The following is a 24,055-nucleotide window of genomic DNA, read 5'->3' on the forward strand; positions in this document are numbered from 1 at the left end:
GGAGAAATGGCAGCCCTATACACATCACCATTAGTAATTTACTTGTCATCTAAATCTGTGTTATACTGGTGCAATAGACATCCAACTCTTATGACATTCCACTATGAATTAAGTTGGACTAATAAGCCTAAGGAAAAACTGTATCATTTATCATTATTACAACACAGACAATAAATACTAAGTGATATCTGATACTACTGCAGAGACAATGTGGGCGAATACACATCAGAGTTCTATTAGGACAAGAAAGATGGATTTGCTTTCCTTATTTTCCTCAGTCACAATGATAAGTGTTCAAGGGAACTAGAATGTGTCCAAAACTGAGGTCAGAGAAATGTTTGTAATAGAAGAAAAAATAGGAATTGAAGTGACCCTGATTTTGTCATTAACCATGAGGTCTTCTAGTTGCTGAAGGTTTTGCATAATATTTTATTAACTGGCAAGGTCATTTGAAGGACAGCAATATCAGAACCACAGAATTTGATAGAACATTCTGACAGAGTCTTCACGCTCATATTATAATTGTTGCATAAACAAAAATTGAAAGCAAAACTAACGACTTTAGCAGATGTAATTTACATTTGTTTGTTTGTTTTTGATTCACGTGTCTTATAATAAACAGACAGGTCATGTAAGGACATGTCAGGTTTTGAAGGGAGGGGAAAGTCAGAGTGCCTAGAGAAAAACATCCAATCTATTTAGTCAGTATATGCCAACTGCCCCACATAGTTTGAATTTGTACCCAAAGAGTAAGAGCATGTGGTGGGAAAATGGAGCTAAATCCTGTGATCAATAGACAACGAAAAGACTAAAAAAACAGGAACGTGTCCACAACTGGCCTTCGTATAAAAACATAGTTTTGTCATCAAAAGGATGAATCTCATCAAAGCATTGAAAAAGGAATTGGAAGGCAGGTGTTGTGTAAGGAGAAGTTGTTTTTGAGGTCATATTTAGCACAGCTGTTTGTCATTCACTGACTGCCTTGGTTGCAGCTAAACAACTTGTTTTTATGTAAACAAACCCCACCACACCGTATTGGGTATACATTATTTCTATGGAGACAAAATTCTGTGGTAAAATTCCAACTTTGGGGAACATCTGATGGTAATTATAGAACTGTAAAACCCATTACAAGTGGTGGTCAAAGTGGGTCCCTAGGGAGTGTTGGTGGGTCCTCACACATGACCTGGGGCACCTCAGGGGCCAGGCATGTCAGATCCTATCAGAGAAATCTCTTTTTTTACCAGATACAAACTGGTGTATGACCTTCATGTCTCAGGCATTTAGTGTGAAGTATAGGAGCCATTAGTGCCATCATCAGCACCACTAGTTGGATAAGTAAGTGATATAGACTCCAGTCCTTTACAGGGCAACCCAGCAGTACCCACCGTGGGGCTGACAGACACTAGATACTAAATGTGGAGACTAAGGGTCTCTTAGTTGACCCACAAACAAGCTGATGAAAGCCTTGAAAGGTTTGTCTGAAATATATGAAAATAAATCAACAGTTTCCTCTTGAGTTTCATCAATAAAAATTTCGGTCAAAATTATACCCTTTCACAGACTCTTAGGACATACTCCAAAAACCTCCATCCAAACTATCATACTTTAGCATCTTTACATTTGTATGTACCTTTGTTGTTACAGAACTAGAACGATTTCCAGAATTTGAAAATTTGCTCACTAATCTGTCCTGATTTTGCTGCCTTTGTTATGAAGATCTAGTTACTTAAAATGATGTTACCCTGGTAATGAAAGTCATGTTACCTTGGTAATGGGTATATTTTAGGAAAGTCATTAGTTCTGGTTACAGGCCTTGATCAAATATGACTAGAAGAAAAAATGTTGGAAATTTAACCAAATTTTTGAAGCAGTAGATAAATATTGACTTCCGTGTGGCATTAACACTAATGATAGAATTAGTTCTGACAGCATGTCTTGTTTCCATACCTATGAACTGTCTATAGACTTCAGGAAGAAACAGATATCAGATTTACTCTTACATTCTTAATTTATTGTGAGAAAGCAAACACTTTCCTTTGGTAAATTTCAAAAGTTCTTGTTCTTCCAATACTGTTAAAGTTCATTTTATGAGAAATATGCTCTGTTGAATCACCAATATGAAGTGTGCAGTGCAATTAAATTAGGTCACTGTTATCAAATTATTTTCATTAATATACATGTACAACAAATACAATTTCAGCATTGCCACCTCATTTCTCTAGATTCTTCCTGGAAGATTGGAAAAGAGGTGATGAGCTTAAATGTATCTTGATCAATTTGAGATTCTCTTGTTAAATAGGTCCAAAGTTCACTAACATAATTCCCTAATGATTTGATAAAAATATAATAAAGCTATTAATAACCTTTCTGTTGATTAAATGCATTTCTAATTACTGACCTTCTCTTCAACTTCAAATTCAAAGGTCATCAGGCAAATGTTTTCTGTCAGGAAATCTCCTGTTTGCAATCTTTTAAACGTGCCTTCAATGACATTAGATGTTGAGTGATTCTGAAAGAGTTTTATTGTTACAATGGTATTAACGAAGGTATCATAATGGGAAATACTGTTGGCATTTTAAAAGTATTTATCATTTACACTCAAAGGTTATTATAATTGTTCTTTCAAAAAGGGTTCAGATTATGTGATTCTCCTTCACCTTGACCCTTTTTCTTTATGAGCTTTGGGTTTGGAACTAATTACAACACTTACACCGCGACCTTCTATCCCCCCTACCCCATTAACTGCCCAAATCCATTATTCGATCCTCACCTTTATATCTGAAACCTATGCCACATTCTTCTCTGTACCTCTAACCAATGCCCCTTTTCTGCAAACCAAATCCCTAATTTCACTGAATCTGTATTGTCTAAGTTGTGTATCTGTGCCCCAAACCCCTTAACACCCCCACTATTCTCGATCTGTGCCAGAGCCCCATGCATGTCCCTCCAATATTACACATCCTCTTCTTGTCCTCTAAAGCAATAAATGAGAAAGAAAATCGAAACACTATGGCAGCCATTTGTGTTACGGATTCCTTCTGTTTAGTTGATGTTATAGGAGATGTCTTTTGTAGGTTCAGGCTACTAACATTACTACAACTATTTACATTAGGAGTCGCATATTTCCTCAGTATAGGACAATCGCAAGCAATTACATATGTTACAGCTACAGTCTGTCCTGATACGTTTTAGTGTAAAGGGACAGGATTATTGTTACCATCCATACTCTCAAAGTACTATAAACATACTAACCAGGTGCTTTATTTACTTTTTCTGTCTCCAAGTTCGCTGAATGATCAGTTATTGATATTGAAGTGTCTATCGCCAAGGTCTAAATGGTACCGTATAGTTATTTGTTTTGAGTTATCCGTCTCTAAGTTATTTAAGTTAAAATCCAATTAATAGTCAGGGTCATCTAAGGACATTTCTGATTTTTAAGGGGAAGGAAAGTTAAGAGTTCTTGGAGAAAAATCACTAGACCTATATGTCATATGTTCAGTACCTGATATCTGCGCCTCTGTGCACAGAGGTTGGGTAAAAGTTTGATGGTGTTTATTCCTTTAATATACATTGTCGGGTCTGAAAAACCTTGAAGCTATTGCTATACCAAACAGAATGGTGTCAACATCAGCTGCACAAACTAAAGTGCCTCCCTATACAGACATGACACTAGTACATCTGCTGTAACATGGCAGCAATGTCATATTGGAACAGAATATAGTTTTATATCTAACACAAATTATTTCTAAGTGTTTCAGTAAGTAGCCGAGATTTGGTACAAATTGTTTTTCACTTTCAGCTGGTGTGATTGTGTTTCATTTTTCCAACAGAACCACATCATCAGAGACCAAGTTACATTAGCGGGTAATGAGAACAAGATGACTGGCATTAGAGCTGGTTACCACGGAAAACTTTTCTCCAGTGGTTTGTGTATGTCTTTACCATACACATATATTTTTGGGGGAAAAACCCAAAGTAACACATAAAATGTTTTGTAACATATGACAATTTAACATGATTTTACTGACGTAAAACATCAGCATTTGTAACTTTTGTGAAAGATATATATTTCTGACAAACAATATTTTACATACTGATCTAGTTTCCTCTCTCGAACTTTGGCAAATAATTTAAACATCCCATAATAGGCAACTTTAAACCTGTGAGTGAAGTCATATTGTTCATATAAGGTCAAATTGTTCCTTTAACTTGTACACAGGGGCTTGGTCTATTGGGCTTCATTTGTTTAACATCCTATCAACAGTCTAGGTCATTTAAGGACGAACCAGGTTTAGGAGGTAGAGAACAACCAGAGTACTCTGATATAAGACCACCACCCAGTACCTGGTGCCCTACATGGGATTTGAACTGATCCAGTTCTGTCATGGTTTATATCTCTGGACACAAAGACTCCAGCTAACCCTGTACACAGTAGTCGGGCAGTGACAATATCCCCAATCAGCTGACAGAGTCTGTTGTCCACAGAGCCTCTGTCGTCAAGTCCACATAGGCTACATCATAATCAGATTTGAACCTCGTGAAATCTGTACCAGAGCTCATCATTTAATTCCCTGTTTCCTCTGCATATGACTATACATTCCAGAGTTGTTCCTAGCTAATGATCACATCTAAATGTCACCCTAACTGCTCGGAGCATCCCCCTGAAATAGATGTAACATTTGTGTCAAGTGTGTATTTGTGTGTGTAAAGTATGATATAGATGTCGGATTTGTTTTGGACTGCTTGGTGACCCTCCAATGAGTGATATTGATCAATTATTCTGATAGGACTCTATTTGGCTTTAATCCAAGGAATTGACAAAATGATCTTATCTTTTCCTGTTGGCTGATTGTTATTAACATTAGGAGGGCTTCCTATGAAAAATTAGATTTTTATTATAATCCTGTCATATATAGAATAATAATTCTCAAGTTGTTAACATTTTGATGCCTCTGCCATGAAATTATTCACCCCTTCCTATCCCATCCCATCCCACTTCGATATGGCGGTAGGGGCTTGCATGTATTTGTGTCATACAGACATTTCTAGTTTTCTACATGCATGAGTGTGACAAATGGCCCTTCAATCAAATGTCAATAATAACTGCTGAAAAAAATCTAATATCACCCCTCATGGTTAACTGAACTTCTGTAAAATATCCCATCATAAATCATAATAGCTGACATTTTCAGCTGAAGGAATGATAGAGTTAACAGTTTAGCTTAGTTTGGTTTTATGTCCCATTAACAACTAGGGGCATATAAGGGTGTGCCAGGGTTTGGGGATTGCAGAAAGTCGGAGTACTTGGAGAAAATCATAGAACTACTGCAGGAAGAGGGCTTCATATAAGTTGTATACTTAAGATATCACTATAAAATAAATATGTTTAAATCTTGCCATCAGACCCTAAGTTGTTGATAAGACTTTTACAGCAGAATGTTTTACTAGATTATCTCCCCCTAGTTTGAAACTCACGAAACTCTAGAATCAGACATTTAGTAGAGATAATCAAGCCAAATTTAAGTGATTTTCAATATGCTAGAGACTGGTGGCCAGTCTACCTGGCAACTGTCCTATGTGGCCTCGAACACATGACCCAAATGTGGTGGGCTAGTGGCACAATGTCATACACATTTGACTCAGTGGAAATAATTCAAAGATTGATATCTTTTCAGAAAATATAGAGAAATATCTGATGTGACTAAACAGTAATGTTAAAGATGAAAGACTTCCTATATGTCTTTGCTACCAGGACAATATTACTTGTGCGTCTAAAAAATAAATAGATGAAAGATGTTGTGTTAGTAAATACGTAGGAAACATCTCGTGTATGTCTGATAGTAAATAATACACGGAGATAAACAATCTGGTGTATGTCTTGGTAGTAGATACAAAGCGAGGACACACAGATTTTGGCACCTGTACATCTTCTTTGATGGGATAAAGTAGTTATATATATATATACCCTACCTATATATATAATCCTAATGATCGGGGACTTGCCTAAGGGTTTCTTGACCAAGATAGAAATGTGGCTATGATGAGTATCTCTTTACTACTGCCCTGCATAGTTAGCATTTTACAACAATATCAACTACTCAAATTCTACTTTTATTATTTCACGTACCAATTGGATATGACCTTTTGGAATATTGGAACTCTCCTGAGAAGAATTTTCTCTTTAACTGTTTATATTTGTTCAGTAATTGTCCCAGTACTCCGCCATAAGTCGGTCTGTTTATGAACCATTGGTACTGGTTTTACGCTGCAAGTTTCATCGTGACGTATTATTTGATAAGGAGTAGCCTGCATGATGGCGTGGAACGTTGATGAGGTATTTCTTGGACCAATTTGTGAGATGGAACACATGTGGGTCTGTGGGGTAGTACTTAAAAGTTAACGTACAAATGATCATCACCACTGGGACAAGTGAACCCTGACCCTTAACCTCTAACCCCTGGCAGAAAACATATGTATGGCTGTCAGCATCCCCATCATACTACCACCAGATGCTCCATACGAGCAGGGAAACCTTGGACATTTTATTCTGGCAGCTGTCTCAAGGTTTTTCACTAGCAAGTGTCATTGCCAGAATTTTCTTTCCTTATCTCAAAAATAAAACTTATAATTATTTTGTAATCTGTGCCAGCTGGGAAGATATAGAAAATATATTCCTTTTTATTTCTAGTGATACATTTGGCGTGTTTAGATGTAATCTTCGATCGCTGGCATTCAAAAAATAATTATGTATCACATTCGTCTAGGTCCATCCAGAATTGAGAACAACATCTACAGTCATATTTGATAGTTCCGCATTGCTTCAGTAAGGTTTCAGTTTGTGATGAATTTTTGTTCATTTTAATATCTCTTTCATTTCAAAAAGTAATTGTAAAAAATCTAAATGAAGGCATTCCATTATTTTGTATGCTCTTTTTTTGAAAGGCGATTAAAGTTGTTTTTAAAGGAGATGGTTTTATTTCACCTAAATTTTGTTAAATGCAATACATGTTTTTTAAACGAAGGGTTTTATTTTCTAGACGTTTCATGTTACACATACTATCAGGAAGCTAAATTGATCCTGATATGGTTCTGAAAGAAGGATGGTCTGCCTGATAAGATCGGTGGGGAGTTAGCACACATGTGGACTACCATCACAGTTCGGGTCTCTCCTACTCTTGTCATTGTAAGCTGTGCAAAATAGTCAAATTCAAATTACTTCTGAGTGTTGTCCCCCTGGTGGTAAGATAAATACTTGGAGGGAGATAACTCTCTGTCCGAAGATATCATAAGTCTTTGGATAAGTAGGCATTAAGTGGATGCCACATTGTCAGTTTATGGCTGAATTTGTGTTGTTAGATGTACTTGATTTGTATCGAATATTATATATCTATTGCCCTGACTTTGTATAGCGTAGTAAGCATTTGCTTCCTAAGATGTTAAACTGACTACTCACTAATGATGCCGTTTTGTTCATAGTTGATGTCACATTGCTCATAGCTGATTCCATAGCATATACAATTTGTTGTTATCATGCTTACAATTGATGCCAAGCTGTTCACAGCTGTATTTGCCACTAGAGTGCATAACCAAATCCACATTGTACACATTTGATGCCACAATTCAAACGCAGCTGATTCCATATTTAATGTATTTGATGTCAAACTGTAAACAGCTTGTATCACACAGTTGTTAACAATAATCACAATTGTTATTATATGAACTGTTTATGCTTTATTCATAGATTTTTAGATGACTTTGAGGGTGTTAGCATAAAGGGAGACAACTTTTACGACCTAACTGTGTTAATCCGTTATAAATCCATGTTAAGTTGGGGGCTTTAGCTACATGTATCTGTGAGTTTAGTGGTAAATGTCCTGTAGTATATCATTACATGGGGTATTAAGTGTGGCTATAGGGTTATGGACTGGATCCTAGTTTTGAAGAAAATTTTAGGAGGGAAAAGTCAGTAAGAGCTAGTCCCTCTGGGTAAATCAAGGATTAGTGGGGAAAATATCCTGGTCAGATAGAAGTCAAAACATGATATGTTTTTGAGGAGGTGGTTGACCAACAGAGAACATTCTCCTGGGCCTGGAGCCAATCTCTGTCAATATTTCAGGGAGGGATTATAGAAGAGCGTTAAGACTTATCTGTATGGCTACTGAAACAGGGCAGGTGTCAACGGCCAATCTCTGGTCAGTGTTACATATATACTTAATACAAATGTATAGGGAACCAGGACTCCATATAAATCTGTAGAGCACCAGGATTTAAGATGGGATGAAAGCTATAGAAATTTAGGCAGAACATTAATGGTGAAAACAAGCTTAGACTCAGACAGAATTTGGCGCATTTTTAATCCGATGTTTTAAAATGGAAGTCAATGGTCACTTTGATGAGGAATGAACATGCTCCTGTGCACTGTTGGACATTCATAAAAATGATGAGTTGTGTCTACATATTACATGTGTAACACTAACCAAGTTTGGCTCCCAGTTAGTATAATTGGTGAAATTCTGTTTGGAGAGGTTTTAGATGTTTAACTGTAAAATGTAATTGTGTGTTCGGTATCGACTTACGCGGGCAGCCCTGCTAGAGTAACAACAGACCTGTAGAATGGTCTGTTAGGGTACTCACAGCATTAACCACCAACGGGGATAGAAAGTGAGTTGCACTAGAGCTAAGGAGGAGGTATGGAAGGGCTGGGGCTCCGATGTCACTGTTCCCACGCTGCTGCCGCTGCTGCCGGGGCTGCTGTGGGCTCTGCTAGGGACCTTGTCACCCAAACTTTGTCAAAGGGAATGAGCTAGAACATGTGTGGTTAACTGGTGGGGATTCTGATCAGAGAGTGATACCATTGAGCTGATATTGTCTTTACTTCTACAGTCTTCAGGATACTGATGTATACAAATAGAATTAAGTACATTATAAGTGATTACAGGTTTTTTAAAAATAGGATATTTTCACGATGTATTTACCCACTTTTTTTATTGTTGGTTGTTTTGTGAATACTTTGATAAGATGAGAATATTATAACCCCAAAGAAAAAGAATGTTCTTTAACATTGTCACACATGTTGGTACCATTATACAGCTATAGTTGGGTTCACAGGGAGGTGACAGTCCTATAAAAAAAAGTCCAACAAGGAGTTGACAGTTATAACACAAATTTAAAGTCTAACAGCCAACTAGCTCTACAGATGTTCACCAACCAATGCTGCTCAGGCAGCTAATCAACATTGGGAATCAGGGGACATTAAAAACTAGAAAAACTGAGGTGTGGTCTGATAGGAAAGGGAGCCACTATATCAAAACAGGAAATGAGTAAATATACAGGACAGGAGACGAGAGGAGGAGGATGTATATTGGGTGTGATTTAATAGTCATGGAAGGAAAAGATGTCAACCATAGCCATGGTGACATATATATGGAAGGAAATCCTAGTAATGATAACTTAGGGTAAACGACACATATATATAGGGAAGGAAATCCTAGTAATGATAACTTAGGGTAAACGACACATACATGTGAAGGGACACAACTCATGTTTTGTTTTTGTTTAAAAGGAACACAAATCAAGAAATATTTTATATGTTAGAGGGAGATAACCCAGATAATGATATTATAGTAAAGGGGACAACTTACTGAAGTATGAAATCTATAAGATGGAGAGGCTAAGAGGTAATGATTCTGTAAGACAGAGACGCAAATAAAGTAGTGTTGATGTGGTCGGGACAACTCAGGTAGGGAGTATTAGGGATGGCTCATGTGTCCAAGGGAGGTAACTCCTATGGTATTTTTAAAAGCAAAAATGAGCGCATTGGGAAGTTCTACCATGACTATTTTAAACTTATAAGCATTTTCACTGTTTATTCAAGTGACTCAGTTTAATTGCTCACTGAATATTTTTATGAGGTCATAAAAGGCATTTTTGCCTTAGTAAAAGATCTCTCTATGCTCTTAACGGTACCTTTCCACTTTCGTTAAAGAATTTCAAGTTGTTATGCAAGCCTTATTTAGAGTGATGGCATGCAGACACTATGTCCATCACATGTGGCACACAAAACTTCCTGGAGGTACTTAACCATTACAATTGCCATCTTTATCACACAAAGCCCTGAGACAGTTTATACAAGGATTGTGTCTGGTAAGACAGTTGGAAAGGAAAACCAAATTACCTAGTCTGGAGCCAGAGGCTCTTGTCTGGTGCCTTTACTGCAGGATCACTGTGCTTCAAATCTCGATTTTATGTTTCAAATTGGAATAAATTGTATTAAAATGATATAAAAGGTAATTAAAGTAATTATTTTGTTTTGCCTCATTATTTGTTGCAGTGACGGAGGACAGAATGCCGTACCTGATACTCGGTGAGGACAATGTTGTACTCAAACAGAACATGAAGGAATGGTTATACTCCAAACCCCACCAGCTCCATACAGAGGCAGAAAGCCTGTTCCTCTCCGGTAGGTATCCCAACACTCTATGATAATGTTCCTTATGAATTTAAACAGGATAAGGTCCTCATAGTTTCCCCTTCAAATTGATATGGAATACAGAGAGTTCCCCCTCAAATTTATATGGAATACTGACAGATCCCTTTCAAATTTATATGAATTACTGAATAAGCTCACCTTCCAATTGTTATATGAATTACTGAATAAGCTCACCTTCCAATTGATCAAGTCTATATGGAAAACTGACAACTCCCCTTCACATCTAAATCGAATACTGACTGCTCCCCTGAAATTACTATGGAATACAGTTCAAGCCATGAAAAGATGGCCTATATAATGAAGTTGAATAGTTTTCGTGTTAATATTCTTCATATCTCTTTATACATTTCCCTCAACACATAAAGACAGAAATTTGCATATTTTTATTTGTCTTTGAAACTAGTTATAGACTACAGAAGTGTAGTAATAGTGTGTCAGAGAGAGTGTAATTCCCAGTGAGTGCTAGCTCGCTGTATATGACACAATCTTCACAAATAAAACAGGTATTTGGATAGGAATATCCATTGAATGTTGGGAAATTGAGGTGAAAGAAAATGGCTGCAAATGTTAGTTTCTCCCTAAAGTGGATCAGACTAGTAATGGAAGTCAAGACATAGTGGACATAAATCATCATTGTTTGAAAGGGGAGATGTTTCGAGCAGACGACAGCCTCCTTAGTTTATGGTCTATGTTGTAGTGTTGTCTAACATATAACTCCATTTTTACAAGTTTTCTTCAAATTTAGCGTGCACAAGCCTCCTGATTGATTCCATGACTATCTCTGCCTAGGATCTCTAGTAGTAGACACGCACATCAAATTACAGCGCATCCAAACCAATATTCCTCCCTGAAAATCATCTTCAAATCCACATGGAGCAATACAGTGCTAAGGGTATAAGGACTAGATGCAATGAAAAATGATGTTTTGTTGTATTCCATTATTCTAGATCAAATCCTTTTGAAATTTTCATTTATTAAATTCAGATATGTGGGGTTTGGCATTTATATATAAATTGGAGTTGTCTCCCCTGGTGCCCGAAGCTGAATGGACTGAACCAACATGAAGGGGAGCTTTGTTTCAGTGTCCTTTGTGAATTGGATTATTTGTGTTTGTAGAAGCAGCAATCAATGGCTTAATCTATGGGACGCCTTGCCAGATATGTCAGTGCGATATCTGCTGGACCCAGGAGGCCACAAGCCCCCAGCTTCTTGTCCTAAATGCTAAAACAAATTTTCCTATGAGTTACTGAAAATTTAATAAGTGTGTTTTTGTTAGAACGAAGAAATAATTTGGTAGAATTGTCCCATCTTGCCTTTCTCACCAAATATTAGGTTATGTGAAATGAAACAGGAGACCATAGAGGAAAGATCAAGAGAGTTCAAGGGCCACTGTGGGACCATGCGATGTCTGATCCATTAAACTTGTGTTTGGTGTTGTGTGTCAGAACTGGACTTGGTTGAACTATTATGGCCAGGTAGTGCTGATCATTGGACTGTCTGTCTAGGGCTTGGACAGTATCAAATTTGTTCTCTCCTGTTACAATGCTAAAGTGTTATCAATAAAATATGATTATTGAAGAGGTACAACAGTAACAAAATATGTCACACTGGGGGTTCATCAGAGAGATGTCAGATTGGGGAGGTCCACTTTTGATGTCACATTAGGGACGTTGATAAATGTAATATGTAAGATTGGGGAGGTCCATTTGTGAGATGTCGGATTAGGGAGGATGGCAAGTGGAATATGTTGGGGTCCATGTCTGAGAAAATTGTCACATAAGGAAGGTCCATGTCTTAGATGTCAGATTAGGGAGGTTGACTTGAGGAATATGTCAGATTGGGAAGGTCCATGTCTTAGATGTCAGATTAGGGAGGTTGACAAGTGGAATATGTCAAATTGGGAAGGTTTATGTCTTAAATGTCAGATTGGCGAGGCCCATGAATGATGTGTGAATATTTAGGTCCCCAAACATGGTATTATCAACTAGCACCATTTGCACTACAACACTTTGATGGTGATAAATCTCCTTTATTGACGATTCTCCACACATTGTCACCATCATAATGAGACTCCTTACAGGCGTTAAATGCCAGAACAAAGCGTCTACACTTCTATGTGACAGATCCTTTAAGCATTGAGAGTGTTTTACTTGTCTCAGTAGCTTTGGAGGAGAAGTATTTTGTCTGACACAGCACATTTCAGCCGTTTTATATCGTATTGATGTTTTACACCTTTATACTCTATATCTAGGATGTAGATCCTTAGGGTAATCATTTGAACAAATTCTAGCTTCTTCATATTTTTTTATGTGACAATTTACCATCGTAGGCTAGATTATCTGAACATACGACAAAATTAAAGTCGCGAGCACTTATTGCCCGAAGAGCATAAGACTGAATTAACTCACTTCACTTACACATGATTTCTAATTTTGATAACCGTGTTAATGCTTTAATCCTTACTATAATGACATTTCTTAAAGTATTCTTTTCTTCTGTGTTCTATATCTGTCTCTGTTTATTTCTGCCACCACAAGGGACCCCGGCTTTGTTTAATGCCTCGGGGGATATACAAGGTAACTATGGTAACATCACACATCATCCTCATCATCTTCATCATGCCTGTACAGTGATTGGTTGCCTGTATTCAATTTTTTCTTGTATTTTTCCTTTTTTTTGTCATTTTTGTGGATTATTTTATTTTAATGTATGTCTGGTTGTGACCTATTGACCTTGATTTTCCCCATCACTGCTGCCACCTACCAGACAAACTGATTATAATTTCTGCCGAGAGATGTGAATCATTTTACCTTTTCCGTCTTTTAATTAAAAGTTTGTCAATGTTGTAGCTTTGATTCTATCAGAGTGAATATCTTTGAATAGACAAGATTTCTTGTTTTATAAAACCTTGATATAGGTATGTCATTTATTTCTTGATTTATCTATTCCACTGTCAACTGATGTTATTCCCAAGTTCTTCCATTGCTTAATTATATTTTAAGATTTAAAATGAAATTAATTAAATATTATTATAGTAAAACATGTTTATAATGATAATGTTTATATCAAATTCATAATTACATGTATTATGTTATAATTTTCATTCCCTCTTAAGGTAAAATGTCTGTAATGTTTGTATAATGAACTGTGAATGAAGTGATCTCGTTGGTCCCTAGAGGTTTGTTATAATCATGTTTTACTCTATTGCTATATTTTACCAGTTACTAGATCCAAGCTCTTCTGATCCATCAACTATCAAAGTTTTGTTAAAAGTTACATTTTTTGTATCTTCCTCAATTGAATTTTAAATAAAAATTGCAGATATTATGACAATTTGATAAAGCTAGATGATATTTTTGAAGGAGACGGAATGCTGGGTGTAAGAAAGAATCTGCGAAACTGTTGGAAAAGAAGAGTTCGCCATTATTATTATTATAATAGATATCATGTTACTTATTAACAAATTCATCATGGTTTCCTTAACCTGAGTTTTGAGTTATCGTAACGATAAGATTAACGGTCGTGCATGTTGTTGGTTATTCCTGCATGTCATATCAGTTCATCTGTTGCTATTGTGTTTGGTAGTAAGAGCGTTTTCTGTTTATCTATCATAGAATCATGAGATTCAGTTCTTGAAAGATTGGGAAAAAAAAAATTGTCTTGAAAACACTTTAACACTTTAATACAGTCCAAACCTCGATGATTCGATTGTAGTAAATTTGACACAACAAGTAGAACTGTCATTAAAGTTATTAGAAATAATATCGATTTCATAAAACAACGAATGTGCAGAAAATGTTTTGTGATTTGGCTGTTTGCACCACTCTGAAGTGTAGGATATACATTTGTAGGATTACTAGGAGGAATGGCACTATTCTCAGTCGGTATTGATTACATGACTCTGCCAAATGATCTGTCAGAAACCAGCACCTTCAGCAGTAGTTGGCACTAGGTTTCCACATCATCAATTTTTATCTCTTCTTACTCAAGAAATCTCAAGTTATAAATCATCATCTGTAGAGCCTAGGCTAATTTGAGAACATGCTTCCGCTGAATTTCTATAAAGAAGTACAATTCACTGAAATTAATACAGCTTTATTCCACTTATCATCCAGATTCGATTTTTTTTTTTCAAATCTTTTGTAAGTAGAGAATGTAAATTTAAAAGAAAAAATAATTGAACTTCTAAGGTACATACATCAATTAAAAAGTCTAAAAGTACATTAAATATGAGATGTAATTGTTTATCAGTTTATCATCCCAATTTAGGTTGAAGTCATGTCAAGCATTGAAGACATATTTAACGGATAATTTTCTTTTTCTGTTTTATTCACATTTCATTTTTGCTTTTTTGGAGTCAATTTACTTTTTTATTTAAATAAAATGCAGGGAATTATACTATCAGCCTTTAAAGTTGATTTTCTTACGTATGTTTAGATTTCTACTTTAGAATTTCAGTACCAGGTATACTAGTAAACAAGAAATTCAGAAGACAATGTAATGTGTGTAACATAATTTCCTGTATATGTCATTTAGGAAAATAAGAAAGCTTGAGATGTTACTTATAAATTGTTAATTAATGATCAATCTGTTTAAGTTATGACAGGAGATTAGGAGGTTTTAACCATGTATTTGTCACTGACAATAGGTATCGGTGTACACATCGCACGGCAGGCCTTAGTCGTCAGTGTTCACAGCGACGTCGTCAAGCAAGTCCACTACGTCGACATCAATGAACCAGAGAATCTGCGACGCGACATCTACCCAATGCTAACTAACCCAACGGCTGTCACCGTGGACTGGCTCAACGATTTGGTCTACGTTATCGACGACCTACGGGTAAGCACAGTCGGCATTATTTGTCAGATTGATAAAATATCATTAAAAATAGGGTCAACACTAGCGCTAAGCATTGTGATTTGCTTCTTTATTATGTAACCACTTAGCTTGAGCATCAATACTTAATTTTGACCATGTAACAAATTCAGATTTCAATCGTTTGATTCATAAATTGATAAAATAAAAACACAAAATTCAACATTTATGAAGAAATCTATGGTGAATTCCACAGGTTGGAAGAATATTTCATAATATATAAATTTGTAAAAACTCACTCCTGTTTCTATTTGAAATTATCACATAACTAGCCCGTCTAGCCATGTCATACGACCACGTCATAAATATTGCAATTAAGACACATGTGTAATAAAACTATTGTGATTTCACATACAGTTTTTATGTCATAATCTATATATGACGTCGCTTGATTTTCTCATATCAGTAGATGGAAACGTCACATAAGAGCCAGATTTCTACTGTTTTATTATAAAGACAAAATCTAAAGTTTTGATTATATTTTATTATAAAAAGTTATGTGATAAATAGAATCTTACACTTGTGACTATGTGATATGAAATTTATCAAACTCGTTAAATAATCTGATATGCCACAAATTATTGAACTCATTTGATAAATTTCATATCACATAGCCACTCATGTAAGATCCTCTATTAGTAAAATCTGCCTCAGCAACCATCTTTATATAAAGACTACCTGTATCAATTAACCATATCTCTGTATAAAGACCATCTGAGGATAATTACCATTTTCTCTGTATCCGTTGGGCGTGGTCCATATATTGCTGTTCCTGAATTTTACTGTATGAACTACATATCAGCCTATTACATATTAAACATTCAGAACTCATTTTATTTATGTAGTTGATACTTGTAGACATGCAAATACAATAATTAAAGAAACTTTGCATAAACAATTAATGGTATGATTGTTTTAACAACAAGAATCATTTCTTACATAGGCAGTTTGATTCTTGTCTCCTATCTATTTACATGAACATCAAGTTTTTCTGTTTATAATGATAGACTTTCTGGGTGATTGCAGATCTACCAATGCGACATTGACGCCAGTTCCTGCAACACAGTTGCTACAGGGCCCCTGTCTAGTACCGCCACAGACCTGGAAATTGATCCCTTAAATGGGTTTGTATTCACATTGTCTGGAATAATCATCCCAACACCTGCATGAACAAACAGATTCATAGACAAATGCAGAGATAGCAAAATGTGAATTTAATGCAGGCCGAGTGAAACAAATTTACTTTTAGAATGACACTTATATTTCAAATTCTTTGGAATTATGCGAAACAAGCAGTGATCCATCCTGCTTTTAAAGAGATTTTCGAGAGTAAGCCGTAGATTATAGAAAGGAGTGGCGGATCCATCGATAGAAATTCCATTTATTGCGATTTGGTGACTGGATTGCATGCTCGTCCATACACAATATGCCTCAATTCTACAGAATGTATGTAAAGTAATAAAAGTATTTGATTCCGACTCTGTGTCACAAGAGAATTATGTAATGGAGCAGACGACAGTTAAACTATGGCGGAATGTCTGTGATGGAAAGACATGATAATTCCATATCTAGGATGCTTCACATATTGAATTTCCAATGAAGTATGTATAAGGGCCTTGTTTTTCAACCTTCCTGAATAGACATGACTATTTAAGTACTGGTACTTGTATCGAGAACATTGACATTGATTTATTGTATCATAGCTGTGTCATTGTAATCTAAATTTTCAGAGAGCTTTACAGGAGGATGTGGTACTACAAGTGTCTTAAACAGAAATAACAATGTACTATCAAGTTATAGCTGAACAGAGCCAAAACAACCAAAAGCTTTTATGCCCCACTATTAGATTGAGGCGGGTTGAAGTTTGGGTGGGAGTATGAAGTATTACCAATATCATGGACTTCTGTTGTGTTCTTGTTAAATGTAAATGGTGCATCACAGGAACTATCTCTTTTTCTCTGAAAATTATGATGTCACGCGCTAACGAACTGGTTCAGACGTCACGATTGCTATCTGTTTGTGGAGGTGAATGGTTTTGTGATGTGCAAACAATGAATATCACTATATTATCTAATATTTTATAATCAATCAGTTTTGAGAGCGATCCCGTTGAAAAAGCAAAACAGACCTCTTTTGACACATTGCATGGTGGTGAAGACATGTATCCAGGGTCCAAACCCTGTATCCCTCTAATTTGTTGGGTATTAAAATGAATTTGAAACATAACAAATACGCCCACTATTTGAATGGGTGGAAGTGTAAAGTATTAGTGTCCATCCATGGTCTTCTGTTTTACCCCACTTAAATGTAAATGTTTTATCACAGAAATTATGGATGTAATTAAGGCACAAAGGCCAAGCATCATACTACAAACCAACTTATTTTTGTGGTGACTTGATTTTGCATTTTCATGCCTTTACAGCAACATTTTCAAGGCATTTTAATTTCGGTATTATTAAGGTGTAATGCTCTGATATACTTGTAGTTGAATCTTTCTGGCAGTTATTTATATTTGCGAATTATAATTGGCCATGAAGTATGCGAAAATATATGGCATGGTGACGCAAAAAAAGAATTGTTTATAGTATATTGTAGAAATGTAAAGAAATACAAAAAAAGAGTAAAATTAGAAATAGAAATCAATAAAAATGTATGATTACCATAAAAAGTAAAACATACTGTGATAACATTGTTACATGTACTATAAACTGTGTCCATAGGTTCCTGTACTTCACCCAGACAGGAGACAATGCAGGCCTTTATAGGATCGACACTGGGGATATCAGAAAGCTTGGCCGTTACTTCACCAAATCAGCTTATCCCAGACTAGTGATGTACTGCCAACTCAGGACTTTCTTTATAGACCATAGCAACATGCAGCTATACTTCCCCAATGACTCGCAGAACACCATGCTTACGTCGTTTCTGGATGGCAGTGGATTGGTGGATCTCCGTAAGGGCAAGGTTGTTCGACCAAACTACCATAACATCACCAGTATGGTTTTCTACAACGGCACTTTCTGGTGGACGAATGGCGACGATATGATGAAGGAGGACTACGATGTGAACAGGGACATGTTCTACCTGAATCCTCTTTTGTTCTTTACCCATCACTACACATCCTTCAACCTCTACCTACCCACCTCACAGCCACCTCCAGGTATACCATACCTCAAACTGATTCAATATATGTAAATATTGACACTTCCATTACATTATCACAAGGTGAAGCTTCCCATCCCCCAATGTTAATATATTTGAATATTATGTATGGTGATTAGACTTGCACCCAAATCCAAAACTGATTGTTTAAAAGTAGGCAGGAATTCAGAAAAATGAATCGTGGAAAAACTTATAGAGTATCCTTCCTTCATGAAATATCAATATAAGATTATGAAATATCTTATCCTTATGATAACGATGGTCTTGTTTAATGTGGCGTGTATAAGATGGTTGATCCTTTACCAATGTTTTTCTGTCTTATCACTAGTTCCACACAGTCCACCACAGAACCTCCAAGCTCTGTTCACCTCCACAAAGGTCAAGATCAAGTGGTCGGAACCTCAAAAGTTGTCTTACCAGGGGAAGGGGGCGTGGGCACAATGGCTGTATGAGGTCAGCATCACGATGGCCGAGACCCAGGAGGAGACAATCCTACGTGGCATCGATGGACGCTCCCTGGAGCAGATGGATATGCTTCCAAACAAAGTGTACACCATCAAGGCCCGAGCGTGCTGTAAGCTAGGCTGTGGGCCCTGGTCCAGTCAGTTTATTGGCAGAACTCTGCCCTTAGGTAAGCAAAGGTGGAAAACATATATTCCAGGAACCAGTCTATATACTCCTCTTCCCTTCATTTTAACAAACCAGTGTTTTCCTGAACTCTGTAACCACCTTCATTAAAAATAAACAGGTACCATTGCATAAACTGGGATAAACATTACCAAAATGGTAGTCATAGAGAATTTTGATGAAAACAAAGAAAAATTGACAAAGCCTTATTATCTGCTGATCATGATGTTTGTTGTAACAGATTGTAAGGTAGAATAGCTATACTGTAGATCAGCTGTGTATAAGATGGTTTCTGTTGTAGCTGCATCTGATGCCACTCTTTTGTTTTCCTCATGGATGAGAAGGTCAAACGGACTCCTAGAGGTCAACATGTATGGCAAAAAGGTCAAGATGGCCATCATTGACTCAACAGCAAAGTTCAAAGGTTAGTCATTTTGTCGCTGAAAAAGACTTTTAAACAGTAACTTCATCCTATTTTTGCTACCATTGCATAATCAAAGAACTTTTTGAATTATAAATATTTTGAGAGCGTTGGTATGTTAATTTCAGATTTTGCCTGGAGCAGTACTGATATCTACTGGACAGCTAATGATGGTGGGGTATATACCTGTGACAGGGCCACACTGGGTGCCTTCAGTCAGGTTGACTTTGCTGGAAAATCTGTCTCCGCTATCGCATACGACTGGCTTGGACATAAACTGTATTGGTCCATCTCAAACCTAGGAGTGGTAAGTCATGATAGACTGGTCCATCTCAAAGCTAGGGGTGACAGGTCATGCTGGACAAGTCCATCTCAAAATTAGGGATGGAAAGTCTTAAGCTGGAGGGATCCATCTAATTGCCATTATGCAAACACAAAATAAACAAAGTTGTAAATCATTTCAAAACTTTTGGTGGTCTTAATAGACAGATTTGACTGCATTTGTGACCTTACCATATAAGCATTGTCTAAAAGGAAAAGATGTTTGAATAAAAGCTTCTTTAATCTTTCTAAAAGTTATCAGAAATGTTTTTTTGATTTTGAATAGAAAATGTGAACTAGACATTGTATTCCTAAACAGATCCGACGATCGTCAGTTGATGGTTCATCTATAGAGTTTGTGACGCAAGGGACAGCCCATCATATGGCTGTGGACTCGCTAGCGGGCCGACTTTACTGGAGTACAACAAACACGCTTGAGTCAGCTGCTCTTAATGGCGAGGACCACTACCTCCATTTCTCCATTCCTTTCTTCTCTGGGAAACATGTCATTAGTCTCACCCTCAATATGGACATGGGAAAGGTGCTGTGGTACGTCAGGGGCTACAGGAAACAGGAGTTATATATGACAGACCTCGTCCAGAACGGTGAAGATCACGATCCGACACAGCCCTACTCCTTCATTGGCAGCTTCACCAGTATCTCTGAGTAAGTCAGACAAACACATATTAAATTATTACTACTTACAACATCAATGTTTTGAAGAAATTGTGATACATTAGGTATCTGAAGAATGTCCACTATAAAAGTTGGATATCAAACAGAATGAGAGAATACAGGAAGTCTTTGTAATAATTTCTTTTTCTCTCTTCATATACAAATGAAGCATAAATCTTAATGATGTATGACCTAACTTGTGTTAATTCATCGCCTATTTTTAGGTCATCTGACCCAAAGGGTTTAGTCATCATGATTTGTCCGTCGTTGTGTGCCGTCCGCCGTGTGAAAACTTTTCACATTTTGAACTTCTTCTCCAGTTCTTTTAGTGTGATCTAGCTGAACCTGCATGAAATTATCCTGACATGGTCCCAACAAAGTGTTGTTATTTTTTGGGTCGACCCGAAATCCAAGTTGGCCGCCACAGCCGCCATCTTGAAAAACACATTTTGAACTTCTTCTTAAGTTCTACCAGTCATTGAACATGAAATTGAACATGAAATGATCCTGATATGGTCCCAACAAAGTGTTGTTATTTTTTGGGTTGACCCGAAATCCAAAATGGCTGCCACAGTCGCCATCTTGAAAACACATTTTGAACTTCTTCTTAAGTTCTACCAGTCTGATTTATCTGAAACTTGCATGAAATGATCCTGCTATGATCTTGACAAAGTGTTGTTATATCTCTGGTTGATCCCAAATCAAAGATGGCTACCATGACACCATATCTAATTAATTACCTATATGACTTTTGCCAAGAAAATCATATTACCGTTAAAGCCCTTTGGCCTCATGTTGACAAATATAGGCTTACTTGTGACTATGTATTAATTACGTAACTCATTTATGTATATACACATATACCAATACACATTTACTAAAAACTTATATATATGGTTTATTGCCAATTAAATTTGTGACAACTGTCATTGCCTAACTTGTGACTATTCCGTATTTGCATATTACAGAGTTAGCTCCCTTGCGGGTATTATCGTTTGTTAATCATCATTTTGTGAGCGCAATTCTCATCTTTTTCTGCAAAAAGTATGACTTTACACTTACAAACACATAATGTCACAATCAATACCTATCCGCAAGGGCAGATAACTCTATAATATGCAAATACAGAATATGTGTTATTCATTACTCTATCTATATTGCCTTACCTGTGGTTATTCCTAGAATGTCGGTGCTACACTACTACTCCCACAGACTGTTCTGGAAGAACAGCGACAACAAAATGGTGGTCGGAGACATGGAATGTAACCACACTTCAGACGTCTCTAGTTATACAGCAGATGGATTCACTGTACTACATCATTCTCTCCAACCATATCCAGGTATTAATTTTAGCGTCACACATTTTTTCTGATATATCTTTTCATGTATATTACACCAGTCCTTTAGAATACTATCAATCATTATAAATCAGTAAGAATTTAAAAATACCTTTTTTTCAACTAGCGGGTATGAATGAGTCAACCCTGATTATCATACCGAAGGCAGTTCCCATGGAAACCATTCAATGTCAAGGTCACTGGGCAGACTTTAACCTCACATGGAGTCCAGCTACTGTCACCTATGGCAAGGTGTTCTATGAAGTGTCCATTGAAGTTCCTCAAACATCTATCAAGAAAATGCTGGTAAGTTCGACATTACTCTATAATTACTGAATACAATTAAATATGCACATTATTAGCTCACCTGGCCCGAAGGACCGGTGAGCTTATGTCATGGCGCGGCGTCCGTCGTCGTGAATACAGGCCCTCTGGGCCTCTTGTTTTAAATATTGCTACAGGATCTGTAGGATTTTAAAGTCCTTTGATTATACTTTTTTGCTGCTTAAAACTTACTACAGGGTGATTAATATTGAATTTAATATTCGCTGATACTGTTTTTCTCATTGTTTGAAATCCATGCCTGACAGTTAAAGAGGATAAGACCCACAGAAAATAGTATTTTATAATATTTAATGCATTTCAGTTTCAAAAAATGGAAGATACTTGGTATAAGATGCCAAACTTGCCCCCATATAGCGAGATCATTGTATCACTTCGGGCCTACACATACTGGGGCAATGGACCAGTTACCACAGTAACCATCAACTCACCCATGTCAGGTAAGCCTAGGTGATTGATGTTGTAATTTGTTGCTATTTTTAGGGAGGATGAAGAATGATAATTAAGCAAATCTGTTATTAATGAAGCAATTTTGTGGATATATAGATTCATCTTTATGCTAATTTGTAAATTAGAAATTATAAGAAAGTTAGAACTTGTTATTACATTGAAATAAAATTTGATTAGTCTGAAATCAGTATGTTTGCATTAAGTGGTCTGCATCAACATGTTTTCTGATAAGCTGTATGTTTTTTCCTGGTTACCAGTGCCTGGTAAACCTCTACAACCACGCGTGTATGTCAACCCGTACAAGGACGCGGTCACTTCCCATCATGCACTTGCTGCTGACTTCCGCTGGATGAAGCCAAACGTAACCAATGGTCTGATCAGTCAGTACAATGTATCCTATTGGTCGATGAGCGTTGAGAATGGTCGAGTGTTCGTTGTGACCAGTCCAGCCTCTTCTCGTCACTTCATTCTGGACAACCTTCTTCCTAACGCTTCCTACTCATTCCAGGTAGTTATTAATACAGGACATTTTACAAGGCAATGCTCAAGTAAGATATGATGCCATTGAATTAACAGGAATTGATAATATTTCTGCAAAGGTAATGTTGTTGTAGTAACAGGGACATTATAAAATTTTCTTCTTTTTGAAAACAAACAATGGTCTTGTAACAGGATTAGAACTCAAGGTCCTCCAAACTATAGACTGATGCATTATCTATGGAGCGTCCTGGTTGGTGATAATCATCCTGTTACAATTTGTTTTATAAATCTTAGATATTGGTTTCCTGATCCTGGAGCCAGATCTGCTGCAGCCTAATGAAAGAAAAAGAAATTACTCCAATAATTACATTAACCATGGGTTTGAAAAAAGTTCAATGTTTTTCTCCAAGCTAAAGTCTAATATGAGGCTTATTTGACATCTATCTTTGTTACAGGTGTGTGCCTGTACAGTTGTTGGTTGTGGTGAGAAGTCCAATATCATCGTAGCCCAGCAGGATGGTATGTAATGATCTTAATTTTCCATTAACGATCCATTTTTCCATGTCTTATGATTTCAAAGCTTACCTGACACAATAACAAAAACACATTGATCCTGTAATCCTTTATTACGTAACGTCCTGTTGCCTTCTTCAGTTGTGCGACCTGTCCCAAAACTCCTAGTGGCCACACCTACCTCCATCAGGATGGCCGAGATTGACAGTTCCGTTAATCTCACCGTCGCCATAGAAACCAGCGTTTCACCTGTTGCTGTTACTTACCAAGCCCAGGACAACAGGATGTTTTGGATAAACGGGGATGGAATGTTGATGGAATCTGTAAATAAGGACCAAAACCCTGTAAGAACCTGCAACT

At 36.7% G+C, this 24,055-nt stretch overlaps 1 protein-coding gene across 5 annotated transcripts in view; it reads left to right on the forward strand.

Annotated features, from left to right (window-relative positions):
- The window catches only part of LOC138328979 (proto-oncogene tyrosine-protein kinase ROS-like), a 101,549-nt gene that overhangs the window by 59,956 nt on the left and 17,538 nt on the right, over positions 1 to 24,055 (forward strand). For 4 of the 5 annotated variants that reach the window (XR_011209389.1, XM_069275699.1, XM_069275681.1 and 1 more), the window contains exons 8-22: positions 10,334 to 10,462; positions 13,030 to 13,068; positions 15,141 to 15,331; positions 16,394 to 16,491; positions 18,088 to 18,527; positions 18,858 to 19,160; positions 19,458 to 19,580; positions 19,706 to 19,884; positions 20,218 to 20,564; positions 21,756 to 21,913; positions 22,038 to 22,216; positions 22,557 to 22,692; positions 22,960 to 23,210; positions 23,638 to 23,701; positions 23,837 to 24,039. Coding sequence is in view for 4 of the 5 variants with exons in the window: in XM_069275699.1 (XP_069131800.1) it covers positions 10,334 to 10,462; positions 13,030 to 13,068; positions 15,141 to 15,331; positions 16,394 to 16,491; positions 18,088 to 18,527; positions 18,858 to 19,160; positions 19,458 to 19,580; positions 19,706 to 19,884; positions 20,218 to 20,564; positions 21,756 to 21,913; positions 22,038 to 22,216; positions 22,557 to 22,692; positions 22,960 to 23,210; positions 23,638 to 23,701; positions 23,837 to 24,039 (2,840 nt within the window). In the remaining variant the exon portion in view is untranslated. The remainder of the gene's footprint in view (positions 1 to 10,333; positions 10,463 to 13,029; positions 13,069 to 15,140; positions 15,332 to 16,393; positions 16,492 to 18,087; positions 18,528 to 18,857; positions 19,161 to 19,457; positions 19,581 to 19,705; positions 19,885 to 20,217; positions 20,565 to 21,755; positions 21,914 to 22,037; positions 22,217 to 22,556; positions 22,693 to 22,959; positions 23,211 to 23,637; positions 23,702 to 23,836; positions 24,040 to 24,055) is intronic. The other variant, XM_069275694.1, reaches the window with a different exon arrangement.

The sequence above is a fragment of the Argopecten irradians genome, chromosome 1 (genome assembly GCF_041381155.1).
Source record: "Argopecten irradians isolate NY chromosome 1, Ai_NY, whole genome shotgun sequence".
NCBI classification, from domain to species: Eukaryota; Metazoa; Mollusca; class Bivalvia; order Pectinida; family Pectinidae; genus Argopecten; species Argopecten irradians.